A 20,792-nucleotide genomic window follows, 5' to 3' on the forward strand; every position below is an offset into this window, starting at 1 on the left:
CTATGGTGTTTGCAACAAGTACAATTTTTTTATGCAATTACGGCAGAAACTGACTCTATTTCCTTAGTAAATCTCAATTATTTTGGCTGTAAACATGGTAACCAAAAGAAGAACCTGCCCATGCATTTATTATATTTCACCTAAATTTGCATTATACATACATTTCAGTTTGCACTCGTGTAGACTATGCCATTCAGGGAGTTGGAATACATGCAAAAGGAAAAGTTGGGCACTGAGTTGGCAATTTTTATAAAAGACCTTTATCCTCTAAACTGTATTGTCTTTTGATATGTTTCTGCATCTAGTTTACTAATCATTGCCAAATATATTATATTGCTATATCTAGAGTTCATGCATTTTTAACCCTTTCAGGACCGAGCTCATTTTGGCCTTCAGGACCAGCCCCAGTTTTTCAAATCTAACATGTGTCATTTTATGTGGTAATAACTCTGGAATGATTTTGCCTATCCAAGCGATTCTGAGATTGTTTTCTGGTGACATATTGTACTTTATGTTAGTGAAAAAATGTGGTCAATAAGTTCAATGCTTATTTGTGAAAAACACCAAAATGTTAAGAAAATTTGCAACAATTATGATTTTTCTCATTTTCAATATATCTGCTTGTAAAACAGATAGTAATACCACACAAAATAGTTACTATTTCACATATTCCATATGTCTACTTTATATTTGCATCATTTTTTTTAACATTATTTTATTTTTCTAGGACGTTACAAGGCTTAGAACTTTAGCAGCAATTTCTAACATTTTCAAGAAAATTTCAAAAGGCTATTTTTCAAGGACCAGTTCAGTTATGAAGTGGCTTTGTGGGCCTTATGTACTAGATAGACCCAATAAATCACCCCATTTTAAAAACTCCACCCCTCAAAGTATTCAAAACAGCATTCTAAAAGTTTCTTAACCCTTTAGGCGTTTCACAGGAATTAAAGCAATGTAGAAGGGAAATTTACAAAAAAAAAATTTATGAAATTAATTTGTAATACATTTTTTTCTGTAACACAGAAGGTTTTACCAGAGAAACGCAACTCAATATTTATTTCCCAGATTCTGCAGTTTTTAGAAAAATCACACACGTGGCCCTAGTGTGCTAATGGACTGAAACACAGGCCTCAGAAGCAAAGGAGCACCTAATGGATTTTGGGGCTTCCCTTTTTTAGAATATATTTTAGGCACCATGTCAGGTTTGAAGAGGTCTTGTGGGGCCAAAACAGTGGAAACTCCCTAAAAGTGACACGGTTTCGGAAACTACACACCTAAAGGAATTTATCTAGGGATAAAGTTAGCACCTTGACCCCACAGGTCTTTTGCTATATTTATTGAAGTTTGTCTTTGAAAATGAAAATCTACTTTTTTCTGAAAATATATAAAAATATTTTTTTTTACAAGGAATAAACAATAAAAAGCACAAAACTTGTAAAGCTATTTCTCCCGATTATGGCAATACCCCATATGTGGTAATAAACTGCTGTTTAGTCCAATGGCAGAGCTCAGATGGAAGGAGCGCCATTTGGATTTTGGAGCACAGATTTTGCTGTATTGGTTTTCAGTGTCATGTCACGTTTGCAACTCCATGGAGGGACCAAAACAGTGGAAACCCAGAAAAGTGACCCTATTTTGGAAATTACAACCCTCAAGGAATTTTTCTAGGAGTATAGTTAGCATTTTGACCCCACAGTTTTTTTTTGCTGAATTTAGTGGAATTAGACCGTGAAAATAAAAATCTACATAGAAATGTTTAATTTTTACAATGAATAAAGGAGAAAAAGAACCTCAAAATTTGTAAAGCAATTTCTCCTGATTACGGCAATATGCCATATGTGGTAATAAACTGCTGTTTGGACCCACGGGAGGACTCAGAAAGGAAGGAGCAATATTTGGCTTTTGGAGCTCAAATTTAGCTGGAATAGTTGTTGGGTGTCATGTCGCATTTGCAAAGCCCCCGAGACCAAAACAGTGGAAACCCCTAAAAAGTGACCCCATTTGGATAACTACACCCATTAAGAAATCTATCTAGGGGTATAGTGAGTATTTAGACCGTACAGGTCTTTTGCAGAATTTATTAGAATTAGGCTGTGAAAAAGAATATAAAACATTTTTTCCACAAAAATGTTGATTTTTTTTTTTTCACAAAAGTATAAAGGAGAAAAAGCACCCCAACATTTGTAAAGCAATTTCTCCCAAGTACGGTTTAATGCGCAGCGGATGGTGCAAAGTGAAAATAAAAATTTTCCACTGATATGTTATGTTGTGCCCAGTTTGTGCCACTGAAGACAAATACCTCATACAATGTTGAGTTGGTTCTCCCGGGTATAAAATGTCATATATGTGGATGTAAGCTGGTGTTTGGGCACGCTGTAGGGCTCAGAAGAAAGGGACTGCCATTTGGCTTTTAGAGCGCAGCTTTTGCTTGGTAATAGTTCTGTTTGGGATTTTGCTGAGTTCTGTTTGGGATTTTGCTGGTATTTCAGTTTATAATGTGGGGTCGTATGTAAGCTGGGCAGAGTACATCAGGGCATAATAAGAGGGTATAATAATTGGTTAAATAAATAATAATTCATAGATATGTGGCCAGTGTCGCACTGATAAATGGTGCCCAACTTTATCCGCTTTTGGAACGCTTTGCACAATTTCTGTCGCTAACTTCTGAGAACCAGAACTTTTTTATTTTTTTCTCCATTGGAGCTGTGTGAGGACTTATTTGTTGGTACCATTTTGGAGTACATGCAATTTTTCTATCACTTTTTATTAGATATTTTGGCAAGCAAGGTGACAAAAAAATATAAATTCTTACAATGTTTTTTGTCCTGTTTTTTTTTTTACATTGTTCACTGTGCGTTATAAATGACATTTTACTTTATTCTGCGGGTCGATACGATTACGGCGATACCATATGTATATAGTTTTTTTAATGTTTTCTTTATGTTTTGTGGCGTTGACTTATTATAGGAAAAAAACATTTTTTGTTTTTGGAACTTATAACTTTTTTTACACTTTTATAAAACATTTTTATTACCTTTTTTTTTACGTTTAACTTTTTTTACTTGAAGACCTGCAGCACTGATAGCTGCTATAATACATTACACTACTTAGGTAGTGTAACGTATTATAAACTGTCAGTGTGACGCTGAGAGGCCCGGCTGGTTCTCATAGGCTTCCATGCATGGCAGACCGGTTTTGTCATAACAACCGATGGCAGCACCCGCAATCGGTCCCCGGGAAAGTTCGTTGTAGTAACAATCTTTCCAGTTTGTTATAGCAACAAACTTTGCAATTTGTTGCTACAACAAACGTTCCCTGCGATCACATGATCGGGACCTGAAACAATCAGGTCCTGATCATGTCTCAGGGACCAGAGGCAGGGGTTAACAGCGCGATCCGGGTGTCAGCGCTACTCTGAGACACCCGATCGCGCTTTCAACAACCAATTCACGTTGGCACTGTACAGAGCCCAGCAAGCGCCGACGTGAATTTACTGTGGGCAGTCGGGAAGCGGTTAAATAAAATCTTACTGTAACATAAAAATAACTATATTTAAAAACTGTATAAGTTGCTTCTTTGCTGAATTTTGGAGCTTGAACAGATAATGGCTTTAATTACTTTTCCCTGAAGTCCTGCCTGGATATTATGGCAGGTATGGTAACTAGATATCTGAATGTTTCTATTGCAGCCAAATAACAGTGTACACGGGTTCAAATACAGAATATTTCCTGTTTTCTGTGGCATTTTAAACTATGAGGTTTCTGTACTCCCATTATTACAATGTAAAAGCACACATCTATATGATACAGAGTAACACTTGCAATAAGACTAGCCAACAGTTGCAGATCCTAATGATTTGGCAGGTACCCTAAAACCAAATCATCAAAACAAAATTTGTCTTTGCCTGTGGTATATGTTTCTTAGCCAGAGCATCCTATTAAAATAAAGCTTAACATTTGGAGGCACGTTAAACCTCATTACCATCAATACCTTATTAGATATTTACATATTACCACAATCAATTTGTATATTAGTGTGCAAATTCAATATGACTGCCCTCACGGAATGTATTACCTATACTGTTTTGATTATTATTATTATTATTATTATTATTATTATCATCATTATTTTATTTATTTTTGTACTAAATAAAACAGGATAGTCAAACATATTTTTTTTAATATGTTTTATATTTTTTGATTGTAGATTTTTTTCAGACTATTTTTTGTACATAATTATGGGGCAGCCATATTGCCTGAGCTGCTTTTAACAGCATTTAGAAGGAGCCTGTGAGCTGAAGGGGACCCATTGACTTTTATAGGAGAGTTTTCTAGGCATGCTCTGTGACCTGTGAAGAGGTCATTGTGCATTAAGGGATAGGAGAGGAGCTGTGTCCATCACCTATTGTCAATGGTGGATCCTGTGTTATCTATATATAGGTGTTACCTTTCATTGCAGTCCTGCCTGTGATTATAATTTCTAGAAGTGATCTCTACAGAACAGGAAATGTCAGTCTATTGTGAGGCCAAAATAAAAACTGCAAGATTTTAGGATTATTTTTTAATATAGATAAGGTCATAGCAAATGTAAAAAATAAAATAAAAACATCACCGAGAATATATTTAACATAAAAACTTGATTTAAACAATAAATCATTTTCTGATGACACATTTACTTGAGGCCTTGAGAAAGTGTCTGGAGTACGCGAAACGGCCGTAGGCCAGTTGTCTTACTTGTGTCTCCCGTGTCATGTCTACCTCTGAAACTGTGAATTAAAAGCACCAAGGTCAATTGGAATATGGTGAATGCCGTGTGATTTTTCCTCTTCAAGCTTCTTACATTTACTTTAATGAAGTCAGTAGCATGCAATACAAGTATTCCATGGATGGAGAAAGCAGGGGAACTGTAACAATGTCAGCACTTTGCTATAGGTCTTTCCATTCACTTAATTTACAGAATACAGGTAGTATAAACTGCATTCTGCTGATGAAACTGGGAGAGCAGCAACATTGATTATGAATTCCAGATGACTGCTCTACACTTTTACAACATTTTTCTCACTCATAATGTAAACAATATTAGGAATTTGCTAATAATTCAGTAAAATTCTTAAATTCTTAAATTCTTAAAATTCTTAAAATTAGTGTTACTCCTTAGGGTATGTGCACACGTAGTGACCAAAAACGTCTGAAAATCCAGAGCTGTTTTCAAGGGAAAACAGACCCTGCTTTTCAGACGTTTTTTGACCAACTCGCATTTTTCGCTGCGTTTTTTGAGCCGTTTTCGCGGCGTTTTTTACGTCCGTTTTTGGAGCTGTTTTCATTGGAGTCTATGAGAAAACAGCTCCAAAAACGTCCAAAGAAGTGTCCTGCACTTCTTTTGACGAGGCTGTATTTTTACGTGTCGTCGTTTGACAGCTGTCAAACGACGACGCGTAAATAACAGGTTGTCTGCACAGTACGTCGGCAAACCCATTCAAATGAATGGGCAGATGTTTGCCGACGTATTGTAGCCCTATTTTCAGACGTAAAACGAGGCATAATACGCCTCTTTTACGTCTGAAAATAGGTCGTGTGAACCCAGCCTTATACTGTTTTCATGAACTTTTCTTTGCAAGTTTTATGGCATCGAAAATTTGCAAATGGCACATGTCGCAATTTGCATTGAAAATTTTGCATTTTGTGCCATTTCCGCTGTTCAAAGCACATTTTTAAAAAGTTGGTGGCGCTTAGTGTAAGGGACAGGGCCACCCGAAACCGAACAAATTTCACAGAATTTACGCCAGAAACTGGCATAAATTATGGCACAAATCTACGCCAGAAAATGGTGGACATAGATTTTACTTCCTGGCGCATGGATAGCCAAAGATTGTTCCAAATTTATTAAGAGGTGTGCACCTCTTAATAAACTAGGTGCATTTTACTCCAACTTTCATTATATTAAAACTGGCATATGAAAAGCCAGTCTTAAGAAATTCTTCCCATTGTGTAATACTTTGGAACTGGATATGGCATGTTGTTACACTGTGTAAATAGTTTAGCACTTATCTACAATGAATGGAACATCACATAGATTTTCTAAAGTTACAATAACAAACATGATCATTTTAACCCCTTCCCGACATTTGCCGTATGGGTACGCCATGGAAAGCAATGACTTCCCGCATCTTGCCGTACCCATACGCCGAATGTTTGGGACCGGCTCAGAAGCTGAGCCGGTGCCATCATCACCGGATCTCAGCTGTATCTTACAGCTGACATCCAGCTGTAACGGCGGGGACCGAAATTAGCTTCGATCCCCGCCATTAACCCCTTAAGTGCAGCGCTCAAACGCGATTGCTGCATTTAAGGTGTTTGCAGCTCATCGGAACCCCAGCAATGAAATTGCCGGGGTTCTGGTGGCTGCAATGGCAACCGGAGGCCTAATACTGGCCTCCCGGTCTGCCTAGCACGGAAACCAGTCAAGATCCGCCCGGCGGCGGAGCCTGATCGGCTTCCGTAGCTGCCGGCAAGATGGCACCGGCTCAGGAGCTGATCCGGCGTCATCAGCGGTGGAAGTCAGCTGTATGTTACAGCTGACATCCACCTGTAACGGCAGGAACCGGAGCTAGCTCCGATCCCTGCCATTAACCCCTTCGATGCAGCAATCGAAAGTGATTGCTGCATCGTAGCGGTTACTAGCAGATCGCCAGCCCTGACCGGCAATCGGGACTGGCGACTGCTGCTATGGCAACAGGAGACACAATGGTCTCCTGCTCTGCCATTACGGAAGCCGATTAGGCTCCTCCGGGAGGCGAAGCCTAATCGGCTAGCTGTCAGTGAATAACTGACACATCTAATACATTGCACTACGTAGGTAGTGCAATGTATTAGAAAAAAATAAATCTGACAGCTGGACCTTCAAGTCCCCTAGTGGGACTTGAGAAAAAGTGTAAAAAAAAGTATAAAAAAGTGTAACAAAAAAGTGAAAAAAATAAAAGTTTGAAAACAATAAAAGTTTCAAGTAATAAAATAAAACACAATCCCCCTTTTACTCTTATCAAGTCCTTTATTATTGAAAAAAAATTATAAACCATATGTATATGGTATCGCCACGACCGTAACGACCTGAGGTATCAAAATATTATATTATTTAATGCACGCGGTGAACAGCGTAAAAAAAACCTGTAAAAAACTATATCAGAGTTTCTGTTTTTTGGTCACTTTACTCTATAAATATAGGAATAAAAAGTGATCAAAAAGTTGCACGTATTCCAAAAATGGTATCTATAAAAACTATAGCTTGTCTCGCAAAAAACAAGCCCTCATACAGCTCCGTAAACAAAAAAAATCAAAAGTTATGGTTCTCTCACAACAGAAAAAATACATTATTTTTACAAAAGTAGTTTTATTGTGCAAAAAGTTGTAAAACATAAAAAAGTCCTATAAAATAGGTATCGTACTGGAATCGTACTGACCCGCAGAATAAAGTTAACATGTAGTTTATAACGCATGGTGAACGCTGTATAAAAAAAAACTAAATAAAACTATGCCAGAATTGCGGTTTTTTTGTTTACCTGGACTGCCAAAAAATAGGATAAAAGGTAATCATAAAGTCGCATGTACCCCAAAATGGTACCAATAATAACTACAGCTCGTCCCGCAACAAACAAGCCCTCATACCGCTACGTCTATGAAAAAATAAAATTAGTTATGGCTCCAATAAGTCAGGAAATAAAAAATATGCAGTTGTGCCCGAGGGGAACATTTCTTCTGTTTGAAGAGGCGATTTATCAAGGACCTAAAATTAGGGAACCAGGAAAGGGAGGGCCCAAACATATCCGCTGTAAGCGCCTGTGCCCGTATTATACCAGGACAACACTTCCTAGCAAAATTCCCCAAACTGCAAAGGCGCGGAGTGTGGATCAAAATGGGGATAAGAAAGGACGACACCAGTGCGACACCGGCCTGTGCAGAAAGGATTGCTTCACAGCGTAACACAAATGGATCATTTTATTGTTTTTTTTTACCCCATTATTATACCACCTGACTATGCCCCTTATATACTCCACCCGGCTTACATGTACCCCCACATTATAAACGGAAACACCAGCAATACTCAAACAAATCTACTACCAAGCAAAATCCACTCTCCAAAAGCCAAATGGCGTTTCCTCCCATCTGAACCCTACAGCGTCCCCAAACAGCAGTTTCCTTCCACATATATGGCACCGTCATACCCGGGAGAACCCTTTTAGCAATTTTTGGGGTGTGTGTCTCCAGTGGCATAAGCTGGGCACGACATATTTGCCACTGAAATGGCATATCTAGGGAAAAATATAAATTTTTAATTTACACCATCCGCAGTGCATTCATTTATGGAAAAGACCTGTGGGGTGAAATGCTAACTACACCCCTTAACAAATGCATTGAGGGGTGTAGTTTCCAAATGGGGTCACTTCTCAGGGGTTTCTTTTTATTATTTCACATCTGAGCCTCTGCAGTTGTGAACCAATACTTTGTAAATCGCCAAATTAGGCCTCAATTTGACATGGTACGCTTTCACTCCTGAGCCTGGTCGAATGTCCAGGCAAAAGATTAGTGCCCCATGTAGGGTGTTTCTAAAACCAGGAAACCCAGCATAATAATTAGAGAGCTGTCTTGTTATGGTGGCACAAGCTGGGCACCACATATTGTCCACATATCTGTGGAAAAAATCCCATTTTCACTCTGCAACATCGAGTTCACACTAATTTCTACAAAACACCTGCAGGGTTAAAATGCTTACTACACCACTAGGTAAATGCATTGAGGGGTGTAGTTTCCAAAATTGGGTCACTTCTGGGGGGTTTCCACTGTTTTGGGCCCACAGGCGCCCAGAAACCAATCCAGCAACATCTGCACTCCAAATGGCGGTCCTTCCCTTCTGAGCCCTGCCGTGTGCCCAAACAGCAGTTTATGACCACATATGGGGTATTGCCGTACTCGGGAGAAATTGCTTTACAAATGTTGGGTTCTTTTTTTTCCTTTATTTGTTGCAAAAATGAAAAAATTTGCGCTAAAGCTACGTCTTATTGAAGAAAAAGGATTGTTTTTATTTTCACTGCCCAATTCTAATAAATTCTATGAAACATCTGTGGGGTCAAAATGCTCACTACGCCCCTAGATGAATTCCTCAAGAGGTGTAGTTTCCTAAATGGTGTCACTTTTTTGGCGTTTTCATTGTTTTGTCCCCTAAGGGGCTTTGCAAATGCGACATGGCCTCCGCAAACCATTCCTGCTCAATGTGAACTCCAAAAGCCAAATAGCGCTCTTTCCCTTCTAAGCAACACCGTGTCTCCAAACAGCCGTTTATTACCACATGTGGGGCATTGTTTTACTCGGGAGAAATTGCTTTACAAATTTTATGGTGCTCTTTTTCCTTCAGTCCTTGTGGAACTGAGAAAAAATTAGCTAAACCTACATTTTCTTTGAAAAAATTTAGATTGTCATTTTCAGGGCCTACTTCCAATAATTTATGCAAAAAACCTGTTGGGTCAAAACGCTCATTACACCCCTAGATAATTTCCTCAATGGGTGTAGTTTCCAAAATGGGGTCACTTGTGGGGGGTTTCCACTGTTTTGTCCCCTCAGGGGCTTTGTAAATGTGACATGGCCTCTGCAAACCATTCCTGCTAAACTTGAGCTCCAAAAGCCAAATAGCGCTCTTTCCCTTCTCAGCCACGCCGTGTCTCCAAACAGCCGTTTATTACCACATTTGGGGTACTGTTTTACTCGGGAGAAATTGTTTTACAAATTTTATGGTGCTTTTTCTCCTTCAGTCTTTGTGGAAATGAGAAACAATTAGCTAAACCTACATTTTCTTTGAAAAAATTTAGATTGTCATTTTCAGGGCCTACTTCCAATAATTTATGCAAAAAACCTGTGGGGTCAAAACACTCATTATATCCCTAGATAATTTCCTCAATGGGTGTAGTTTCCGAAATGGGGTCACTTGTGGGGGGTTTCCACTGTTTTGTCCCCTGAGGGGCTTTGTAAATGTGACATGCCTCCGCAAACCATTCCTGCTAAATGTGAACTCCAAAAGCCAAATAGCGCTCTTTCCCTTCTAAGCCCTGCCGTGTCTCCAAACAACCGTTTATTACCACGTGTGGGGTATTGTTTTACTCGGGAGAAATTGCTTTACAAATTTTACAGTGCTTTTTCTCCTTTAGTCCTTGTGGAAATGAGAAAAACAATCGCTAAACCTACATTTTCTTTGAAAAAATGTCGATTTTAATTTTCACGGCCTACTTCCAATAATTTCTGTAAAAAACCTGTGCGGTCAAAATGCTCACTGTACCCCTAGATAATTTCCTTGAGGTGTGTAGTTTCCCAGATGGGGTCACTTTTGGGGGATTTTGACTGTTTTGGCACCGCAAGAGCCCTTCAAACCTTACATGGTGCCTAAAATTTATTCTAACAAAAATAAGGCCCCAAAATCCATTAGGTGTTCCTTTGCTTCGGAGGCCGGTGCTTCAGAAACCGGGCAACAAATAATGAGTTGCATTTCTCTGGTAAAACCTTCTGTGTTATAAAAAAAATTGTATTAAAAATTTATTTCTGCAAAAAAATATGAAATTTGTACATTTCACCTCTACTTTGCTTTAATTCCTGTGAAATGTGTAAAGGGTTAAGACATTTTCTAAATGCTGTTTTGAATACTTTGAGGGGTGAAGTTTTTAAAATGGGGTGACTTTTTGGGGGTTTCTAATATATAAGGCCCTCAAAGCCACTTCACAACTGAACTGGCCCCTGTAAAAATGGCCTTTTGAAATTTTCTTGAAAATGTGAAAAATTGCTGCTAAAGTTCTAAGCCTTGTGATGTCATAGAAAAATAAAAGGATGTTCAAAAAACAATGGCAATCTAAAGTAGACATATGGGGGATGTTCATTAGCAACAATTTTGTGTGGTATAACTGCCTGTCTTACAAGCAGATACATTTAAATTGAGAAAAATGCTAATTTTTGCAATTTTTCGCTAAATTTTGGTGTTTTTCACAATTAAATACTGAACATATCGAGCAAATTTTGCCAGTAACTTAAAGTCCAATGTGTCACGAGAAAACAATCTCAGAATCGCTTGGATAGGTGAAAGCATTCCGGAGTTATTACCACATAAAGTGACACATGTCAGATTTGAAAAATGAGGCTCGGTCAGGAAGGTCAAAAGTGGCTAAAGAGGGAAGGGGTTAATAAGTGGATGGAATTGATTTTTCAGTTGCAGAATTTTCTATAACAAACCTGCTGTGTGTAAATATAGACGCAAAGGTACTTTCTATGTTTTTAATATTCTTTTATGTAGACATGTCATATGAAATCAATAGGGGTCTAAGAGCTTGGCCTCTCATCAATGTCCTAAATTAAGGGGCCCTGAAACTGTTTAACTGGTTGCCGACACAGGACGAGAATTCTCAGCCAGTGTCCGCACGCCACAATGTGCGAGGCAATGGCTGTAACAGCTGTAACACACAGCCGCAGTCCCGCTCTAACGGCGGAGAGAAGAGAAACATCTTCTCTCCGCTATTAACCTCTTGAATGCCGCGATCAAAGCTAATTGCGGCATTCAAAGCTAAAGTGAGAAGGGGGTCTCCCCTTTGATCGCTTCACGGAAAATCCCTGTGACGTGATCAATGGCTATACCTGGTATGGGCAGACAGCCCAGGGTCCATTGAAGGACACCACGGCTATCTGACTGTATTCCCTGTTGTTAGGGCATACTTAAAGTTCAAAAGTTCAAAAATCAAAGTGAAAAATCCCTCTATGGGATTAAAAAAAAAAAGTTACGTTAATAAAAAAGAAGTAATGTTAAATAAATATAAAAATTGTAAGAAAAAATACACAGAAATACGTATATGTTTTACAATAAATAAAGTTTTCAAAATATACGTCCGTGTCCTTAAGAGGTAAAACATGTTTAGTTCAGAATGTACAATTCATTCCAATATTTCTCATAGCTTATGCAAACTACTCTAATTATTTAATGGCTTTCCATCATAGGAAATTTTGACGATTTGTTGCTGGCATGGGTGTAAATTAATATTGTCTTACATCCACGCCCTAGGACCTATTTTTTCCCAATTTTGCCTTTTTTTTTTTTGCTTATTGGCTAGGAGAAAGTCTCTTGTATACATCAGTTTCTAATTTCCCGTTTCTGAAATCATGAATAAAAGTGGTGATATACTTAATAATTTTTGGGAAAATCTTTATCAGTAGTATCAAGTAGTAGTAGATCCAGATAAGAAAATAAGTAATTTGTATAGTAGGAAATAATGCAGCACCATTGATTTCTGTGCGTTGATTTGTTAACAGTAACTTCACATTGTACTTGTCTGTGTCGCTAGCTCATTTACAAAATTCTGGGTAATCTCTAAGCACCTTCATAGTTCAACAATGCTGCAACTGATAACCACAGGGGAACTGTACCATGACAAGTAGGCCAGTCATTTAATTATCCATTGAGTCATGTAATTCATGGACCTGCCAGTTAGGCTTCGTTCACATATCCGTTCGGGCTCTATTCTGACTTTCCGCCTGAGGTTTCCATCAATGGTGACCTATGGTTTCTGTTTGCGTCAGTCAGGGCTCTATTCTGACGAAAACCTCCAACGAAACGTCAGAATAGACCCCGAACGGATATGTGAACGAAACCTTATGCTAGAGTACATAGAGGAGTTCCCCAGTGGGGTGCCCTTTCTATGGCATTCTAATAGGGCATATGGACAAGACTTGTCGTGGTGATACAACACCTTAAAGAACCATTAAGAATATTAGCTATGAAGTTCTTACTACAACTTAGCTTAAACTACTTATCTGTAAATATCTGAAACTTTGTAACAATGATGATTGATTGATTGATTGATTGATTGATTGATTGATTGATTGATTGATTGATTGATTGATTGAATTAGTTATTTTGATTGACTATTTAGACTTAGTATAATAAGTGTGTTATTCCATTTCAGATGCAGAGACCAGATACTTAATAGCAGTGAAACCAAATGACAACCCTAAAAAGTCCTGTAAAGGTAACATATTTATTATTTACTAACTATTTTAAATGCTAAGTAGCAAAAACGTACAATACATTTATTGACACCGACACTTTTGACATGGAAAAAAAGATTTTTACGTATGTTAGTGGTTACCTTGAATTTAAAACGTTGTACTAAGTTTCAGGCTGCAATCTTCTTTCCTTCATTCATCGTCAGACCCCATGATATGCAGTTTGTAAGCGGCTTCTAGTTTCAAACTTTTCTCATGTGGACGTGTCACTGTACTACTTTTACAGCCCATGAGGGATTTATTCTCTCTTGTGCTAACTGACACTGATGCTGAGGAGTGTGTGATCCCCCCCCCCGCCCCACACACACACACACAGACACAGTCTGCCGTGGATGCTCTCCTTTCTGTCTACGCATACAAACTCAAGCCCGTGTGATCCCGCTTGCAAACTAACTGCCAGTGTGAGCCCCCCTATCTATACAGCTTGTGTGATCTGCTCTTCCTTAAAAATTAAAGCTTTCCCCCCTCTCCACACTCTCCACTTAATATAATGTAATTTATGTGTGTTCTGTATGGCCGTATTCTGAGAACCATAACTTTTTTCTTGATTTTGAAGACGTGTGAGGCCTTGTTTTTTGTGCATCAAACTGTCGTTTTTATTGGTACCCTTTGGTTCACATACGATTTTTTTTATCTCTTTTGGTACCATTTTTTAGGAGGTGAGGTGTACAACAATCAGCAATTATTGCATTGTGAGTTTTTTTTCTAAGGCATTCGCCCAGTGGGTTAAAAAAAAAGTGTTATTTTAAAGTTTAGACTTTTATGGATCAGCAATACAAATGATGTTTACTTTTTTCATTGCTTGCATAATTTTGTTTGAAAAATGGGAAATGTTTTTTTTTTTTTAACTTTTCTTTTTTCTTTTTTATTTCTTTTGTCACCCCATTAGACTTTTCCATGTGATCTATGGATTGTTCATGCAATACACTGCAATAATAATAATAATAATAATAATCTTTATTTATATAGCGCCAACATATTACGCAGCACTTTACAATTTAGAGGGGACATGAAACAAACAATATCAGACATTACATAGTGACAAAGTTAATTTACAATTCAAATCTGGGGAGTGAGGACCCTGCTCGCAAGAGCTTACAATCTATGAGGAAGTAAAGGAGACACAAAGTGTAACAGTGTTACAGTGTATTGCCTTTATCTGTGCTCTACTTTTAAGCATTGCCTCTAATAATAGGGCACTGTTGGCAGTGCTGGAGGCTTTCAATAATCCCGTTCTTTATTTCACTCGCAATTACACTGTACACTCTGACTAAGAGGCACATCAAAACACCTCCATTATAGGCCCTGTTCACACGGAGTTTGTTGACGAGTTTTCTGGCGCGGAAACCGCTCCGCAAAACTCGTCAAAAACCGCCCGAAAATGCCTCCCATTGATTTCAATGGGAGGCGGACGAGGTTTATTACCGCGAGCAGAAAAACCGCGTCGCGGTAAAAAGAAGCGACATGACACCTCTTGAGGCAGTTTCCGCCTCTAAAACCCCATTTCAATCAGTCAGAAACGGGGAAAAAACGCCTCGACGAGTGTTTTGACGAGTTTTTGTCAAACCACTGTGCAAAAAACGTCTGGAGCAGTATTTGCAGGAGGAATTTTCCCCCTGCAAAAAACCCTGTGTGAACACAGCCATAGCCTGGCACCACCCTTGCATGTAACCAGTGCGGCGCCAGACGGTACTGCATCCACACATCTGACCAGAGAACTCGCCAAACCCGCGTGTAAACAGAGTAAACATTATAACATATCTTAAAGGCACAGTGCCTGTGAACAAAAACATGTTATAGCATGGAAACGCAACATGACGGTCGGAACAATGTCTAAGTCCACTTTTGTAGGAGCTCCCTCTTAGAGAACCCAGGGAAATCATGCTTTGTCATTGAGTGATAGATAAGACTGTTTTGCTATTTCCATGCATTAATTTCCAGTTATCTCATTACCATATATGATACTGAAACTAGCATACACTTGAAAAATGATAAGGAATAACCTGCATACACATTTCAAATTAATTTATATTACCATTATAGAGAATTCTATGCTTTGAAATACCTACATGATGTGAAATTTGCTCAGTCCATACAATCTGTACTATACATCATTGTAGGCACTAGGCACCAAATAAGGTACATAAGGAAAACGAATTCCTTTTTTATGTGAGTGACTCATTATAAAAATCAGTACTAGAAAATAAATGTTGGTAAATGGTGGTAATAAAAGGTTCTTAGTGAAAAAACTGTGCAATTTGATCAAATAAATAAGGTAGAGTGTTACAGTACATAGTGAATATAATAAATATTATATTTCATTAGTAAAATATCTCTTGCATCTCTATCCCTTTTTGAAATAAGATGTTTGCATGACAATGGCTGTATCAATAATAATACCTGGCATTTTTCACACAGAGAAAAACTCCATTCAGAAACCTCTACATCTTGTCATTGGAACTCTGACTCCAACATCTGTCTTCCTCTCATGGGGTATACTAATAAATCCGCAAGTTGACTGGTCTGCTCTCAATAAATGTCCGAATGACAGGTAAATGTGCTTGAAACTGGACATGTGTGTGGTTATTGGTCATGCATTTTGTACTGCCACATAAATTAATATCTACAAACATAGTTACAAACCAGCTGTTGGAAATGTTAAATTTTGGAACATGGACATTTACATTTTGTTTTTGACACTGATCATCAGAAAAATAATCTTCAATGTCATAGTAGAGCTATGAAATTCATTTCAATTATTAGATTACATTGCAGTATATCTATCATGTCAGCATTTAAGAGACACTAATTTTATATCTATTTTCTCACTTTAATTTGCAAATAACCCCAAGTTTATTAATATTTATTAGTACTGCAATCTACTTATTAATTTATTACTTAGGTTGCTCAAATAAAACAAATGTTGGGAAAGACAGAATAGAAGAGGAGGGGAAAGAGGAGTTGGGAGAGGCAGAGGAATTGAATTACAGGGAATCCTGTTAACCGCATGGGCTTGTTAGGCTGGATTCGCACTGTGTTTTCCCGCTAAACGTCTCCATAGGGTTCCCTTAAACACTCTTTTGGTCTCCGTCTTGCCGTTATACGTCAGTGTACTGCAAAAATTTTTAGTATAAATAGCGTAGTAGACTATGTTATTCCAGCCCATGGTATCCTGTAAAACAGGGGTGGGGAACCTTTTTTCTGCCAAGGGCCATTTGGATATTTATAACATCATTCGCGGGCAATACAAAATTATCAACTTAAAAATGAGCCTGCTATATTTGGTCAAACATTTAATTAACTCACCCCTAATGTGATGGCTGGAACTGGTGAGGCGTGTGATGTTAGCCTGTATTGATGATGCGTCGGTCAATCTGGAGCGCAGTCGACTCTTAACAATGGTTAGTTTTGAAAGGAACTCGCAGGAGTTAGTTGTTCCAACTTGCTTACTTAAAGGGGTTTTCCCATCAGGGAAATTCATGACCTATCCACAGGATATGTCATAATTGTCAGATAGATGCAGGTCCCACCTCTGGGACCTGAACCTATCTCTAGAACGGGCCCCCCTAAACCCCGTTCTACCTCTCTGTGTTCCGGCTGATTTTAACCATGAAGAAGAAAACAGCGTAGCTCGCTGAGCTGCGCTGTTTCCATAACTCCCATAGTAGTGAATGGCAGTTACAGAAGTAGCGTAGCATGCGAGCTCTGCTGTTTCCGTAACTACTATTCAGTTCTATGGGACTTACGGAAACAGCATAGCTCTTCAAGTTACTCTGTTTTCTTCTTCATGGTCGGAAATCACAAGCTTTAGCCACAACACAAAGAGGTAGACTGATGTTTAAGGGCCCTGTTCTTGAGCTAGATCTGGGACCCAGAGGTGGGACCCGCATCGATCGGACATTTATGACATATCCTGTGGATATATCATAAATGTCCTTGATGAAATAAGCCCCATTAAGTCACTTGACCTCACTTCGAGTAAGTAGGGTGTGTGGACGGAGCCAAGGAGGGAATGACACGGCGGCAGCGGCGGTCAGAGTGAGGTCGGGGGGCGTGCTGTGACAGGAGTGGACCAGTCCAGTCGCCTGACGTCACGTCACTGACTTGAGGTAAAGTGACTGGACTGTGCTGGCTCGGGTGTGGACCAGTCCGGTCACCTGAACTCACGTCACGTCACTGACTCTGGTCAAGTGACCAGACTGGTCCACTCTTGGGTCGGCATGCACAGACCTCACTCACATCTCCACCGCCATACTTGGCTCCATTCGCCCTTCTCCTGCTCTTAAATGTGAGTGGGTAGGGTGGATTGAGACAAGGAGGGAATGACCCGGTGGCAGCGGCGATCAGAGTGAGGTCAGGGCATGCTGTGACAGGAGTGGACCAGTCCAGTCACCTGACCTCACGACACTGATGTGAGGTCAGGTGACTGGACTGTGCCGGCGGCCCAGGAGTGGACCAGTCCGGTCCCCTGACCACACGTCACTGACTCAGGTCAGGGGATCGGACTGGTCCACTCTTGGGCTGGCACAGTCCAGTCATCTGACCTCATGTCAGTGACTCCGGTCAGGTGACCAGACTGATCCACTCTTGGGCCGGCATGCACCGACCTCACTCAAACCGGCGCAGCCGCAGCCATACTTGGCTCCGTCTGCCCTTCTCCTGCTCCTAAATGTCAGACTCACGGCGGCAGCGGCGGTCAGAGTGTGGTCGGGCCAGACCAAATGATCCCACGGTCTTATACGGCCCGCGGGCTGGACATTCCGCAATCCTGCTGTAAAAAAAGGTCTCCGTTAAACGGATACCATATTAGCCAATGGTGATAGATGAGCTTTTCTATATTTTGTTTTATTACGTATCTGTTAATCGGATGCCTAACAGTGGCATCCGTCACTAATAGCCTATAATGGCATCCATTTAACAGATACATCATTAAAAATCTTACAATGTATCCATTAACTGGATCCCATATAAAGGCCCTTTTACACGAGCCAATTATCGCACAAACGCTTGTTCCCGATCATTGCCCTGTGTAAGCAGCAAACACTCGTTCATCGGCTGATCGCATTGTTTATGCAGCCAAAAATATTATCATTGTTGGAAGCACATCTCCCTTTGTAAACAGGGAGATACGCTGCTGACATGATAGAAATATATGAGGACGAGCGATCGTAGTAACGACCGTTCGTCCCCATACTAGCTCCTTGTGAAAGGAGCAAACAAGCGCCAATCAACGAGCTGTGTCTTTGATCAGCGCTCGTTTACACGACCCATGTCGGACTGTGTAAGAGGACCCTTAGTCATAGAACGACAGATGCCACTGTTAAGCATGCGTCACAGCCTCTGTTTAATGTATACATCGGTAGCTTTTCCGAGCTTATACAACTTATAACGAGCTTATAACGGAGGAAAAAAACACAGTGTGAACCTAGTCAAATTGAGACACATTCAGTTCTTAGTTTGTAGTATGAGGATAATTTCTCTTCCAGCGTGAGGCAGAAGGATGCATGATTATGGGATATTTACCAAGATGTCTGTTTCTGTTACGCGTTAATGGTGGGGGGTGCTCTGCTAGAGACTGTTCGAGTACCATGTGGTCATGGCAAAACATTGTTTTATTCTCATTAGGATAAGAGAAAATAGAATGCTTATGTGGGGTTGAATTTTGGCTTCTTTTTGTACGCTAACATCCAAACAGTCCTATGAGTTTGCACCGTAGCACATGTAAAGAATTGTCTGTTAAGCAACATAAAACCTTACGAGGTTATTCCCATAACCTTAGCAAGCATCCATAAAATCCAGAATTCAGTGTGGAATTGATCCAAATACCAAACATTTTAACAGATTAAGGTGAAGATGCATTATTAGAAGCAAACTAACCAAGACTTAATGCTGATTTAAGCACACATGACACAATAATAGGCTTGAGAAAGACCCTCCACTTGTCACGGGTCGAAACGTTGCCATATTTTTACTGGATGTTTGACCAATAAAAGAACATATTGATTGAAACTTGGGAGATGTGTGCTGCTGTTCACCACACTTTTTCTGAAGATTACAATAATAGTGGTGTCATCCCTTCTTTGTTTTGCTGATATTTTCCTATTTTCCATTATGTCCCTTACATTTATCTGGTGTGATCCTATATAGTATAACATGAATATTTTACGCTATTTGCTATCAAAGAAATGATCAGCATCAGAAAAACATGGCTGCTTTCTTCCAAAAACAGTGCCACACCTGTCCACCGCTAAGAGGAGCTGCAATACCAGCCATAACCCATGGACAGGTGTGGCACTGTTTCTGGAAGAACGCATCATCGTTTATCTAATCCTAAATACCTATTTAAGGGGATATTGGAATTTTTGAGTAGCTTATTAGAGTCAATATATTAAATTTGTGTCCTTGAAATAGGTTTGCTTATGATGTTGAATTATATTGTGTCACATGTAAATAAATTCCTGATAGTATGACACACTGGAGACTAGTGTACGTTATACAGGAATCTATATGGAAAATATAGAGGTGCAAGAAATGGCCACTGAATGCTAAAAAGTACTGACTATAGTACCCTGCGCTGATGTATCTTTAAACGTGTGACGCGTATAAATATAGGGTCCTAATTTACTGCTGTGTTGTCGCTATGGGAACATATCTGCATTGTTTGGTCCATCTGGGTTATATGTGGCAGACATGATGCATTCCTGAGCTATTATAGATCTGTTTTTCTGTTATCACAGACAAAGTAAACTGTGCTAAGATACTATGTAACGTGCAAATCTTCATGAATGTTCTAAACCAACCTTGAAATTATTGCTTAAATTGTCAGAGCAATAAGTAAGGATTCTTAACGTTTGTGTATGTGATTTAGTTATGACATGCATATCAAAACTAGAATGGCAGATACCTTCAGGCCATCTGAAAATATGTATTATCAGGTTAATCGTATATAGACTCAACAAGTTCTGAAATACAAGAGTTCAATAATAACAGTTGCTTTTGAGCCAATATTTTGACATTGAGTTGTCATGTTATATTTAGTTATGCTTCATGATAGTTAAAATAGATTTGCATCTTTTCTTTTCTTAACAAGTGGCTATAAGATGTCTGTCAGGGAAGAACACAATGATAATCGCAGGCAAGACCGAAATATTCCAAATAAAGTTTATCTTTGTATAGTGAAAAGTTTTGTAATATACTGTATTTTTTTCATCAATTTCTCAAGATTACTGCTTGTGTTTATTGAATGGGAACTATTAGAAAAGTGTATGAGTTTTCATTATACAGTCAGCAAAGTTAAAGGAAACGTGTCAGCACGATTCAGACCCCCAAACCAACACCAACCTGTTATCCAGCAGGGTAATAGGTTAACATTGATTCTTCTCTGTGATATGGCCGATGCAGAATAATCGAGAAAAAGAGCTTTGAAAACAATGCACGCTCTATACTAATATATAGCTTGAAAGAGTCATCTGGGTGTTGCGGTTATCCTGTCTAGTCAGTACTAAAAACGCGCCTCATAGCGTGATTAACGTTTTAGAGGCCATGCTACATCACCCCTATATGTCCTAAATCCTGTGCCTGTGCTGTTCTTTTCAACTTTCAAAGGACTAAGCACTGCACTGCCTTTGGGAATTTGAATAGAATGGCCATGGCATGGGATTTCAGAGATCTAAGGTTGAATCCCATCTCAGTGATGGGGTGCAGAGTGAT

The 20,792-nt window shown here is 39.2% G+C and overlaps 1 protein-coding gene across 1 annotated transcript in view; it reads left to right on the forward strand.

Moving 5' to 3' along the window:
- Positions 1 to 20,792, forward strand: part of ABI3BP (ABI family member 3 binding protein) — a 365,114-nt gene that overhangs the window by 117,523 nt on the left and 226,799 nt on the right. Inside the window, exons 3-4 of the mRNA XM_075852779.1 lie at positions 12,983 to 13,045; positions 15,501 to 15,633. Coding sequence (XP_075708894.1) covers positions 12,983 to 13,045; positions 15,501 to 15,633 — 196 coding nt within the window. The remainder of the gene's footprint in view (positions 1 to 12,982; positions 13,046 to 15,500; positions 15,634 to 20,792) is intronic.

Source organism: Rhinoderma darwinii, chromosome 2, assembly GCF_050947455.1.
Source record: "Rhinoderma darwinii isolate aRhiDar2 chromosome 2, aRhiDar2.hap1, whole genome shotgun sequence".
Lineage (NCBI taxonomy): Eukaryota > Metazoa > Chordata > Amphibia > Anura > Rhinodermatidae > Rhinoderma > Rhinoderma darwinii.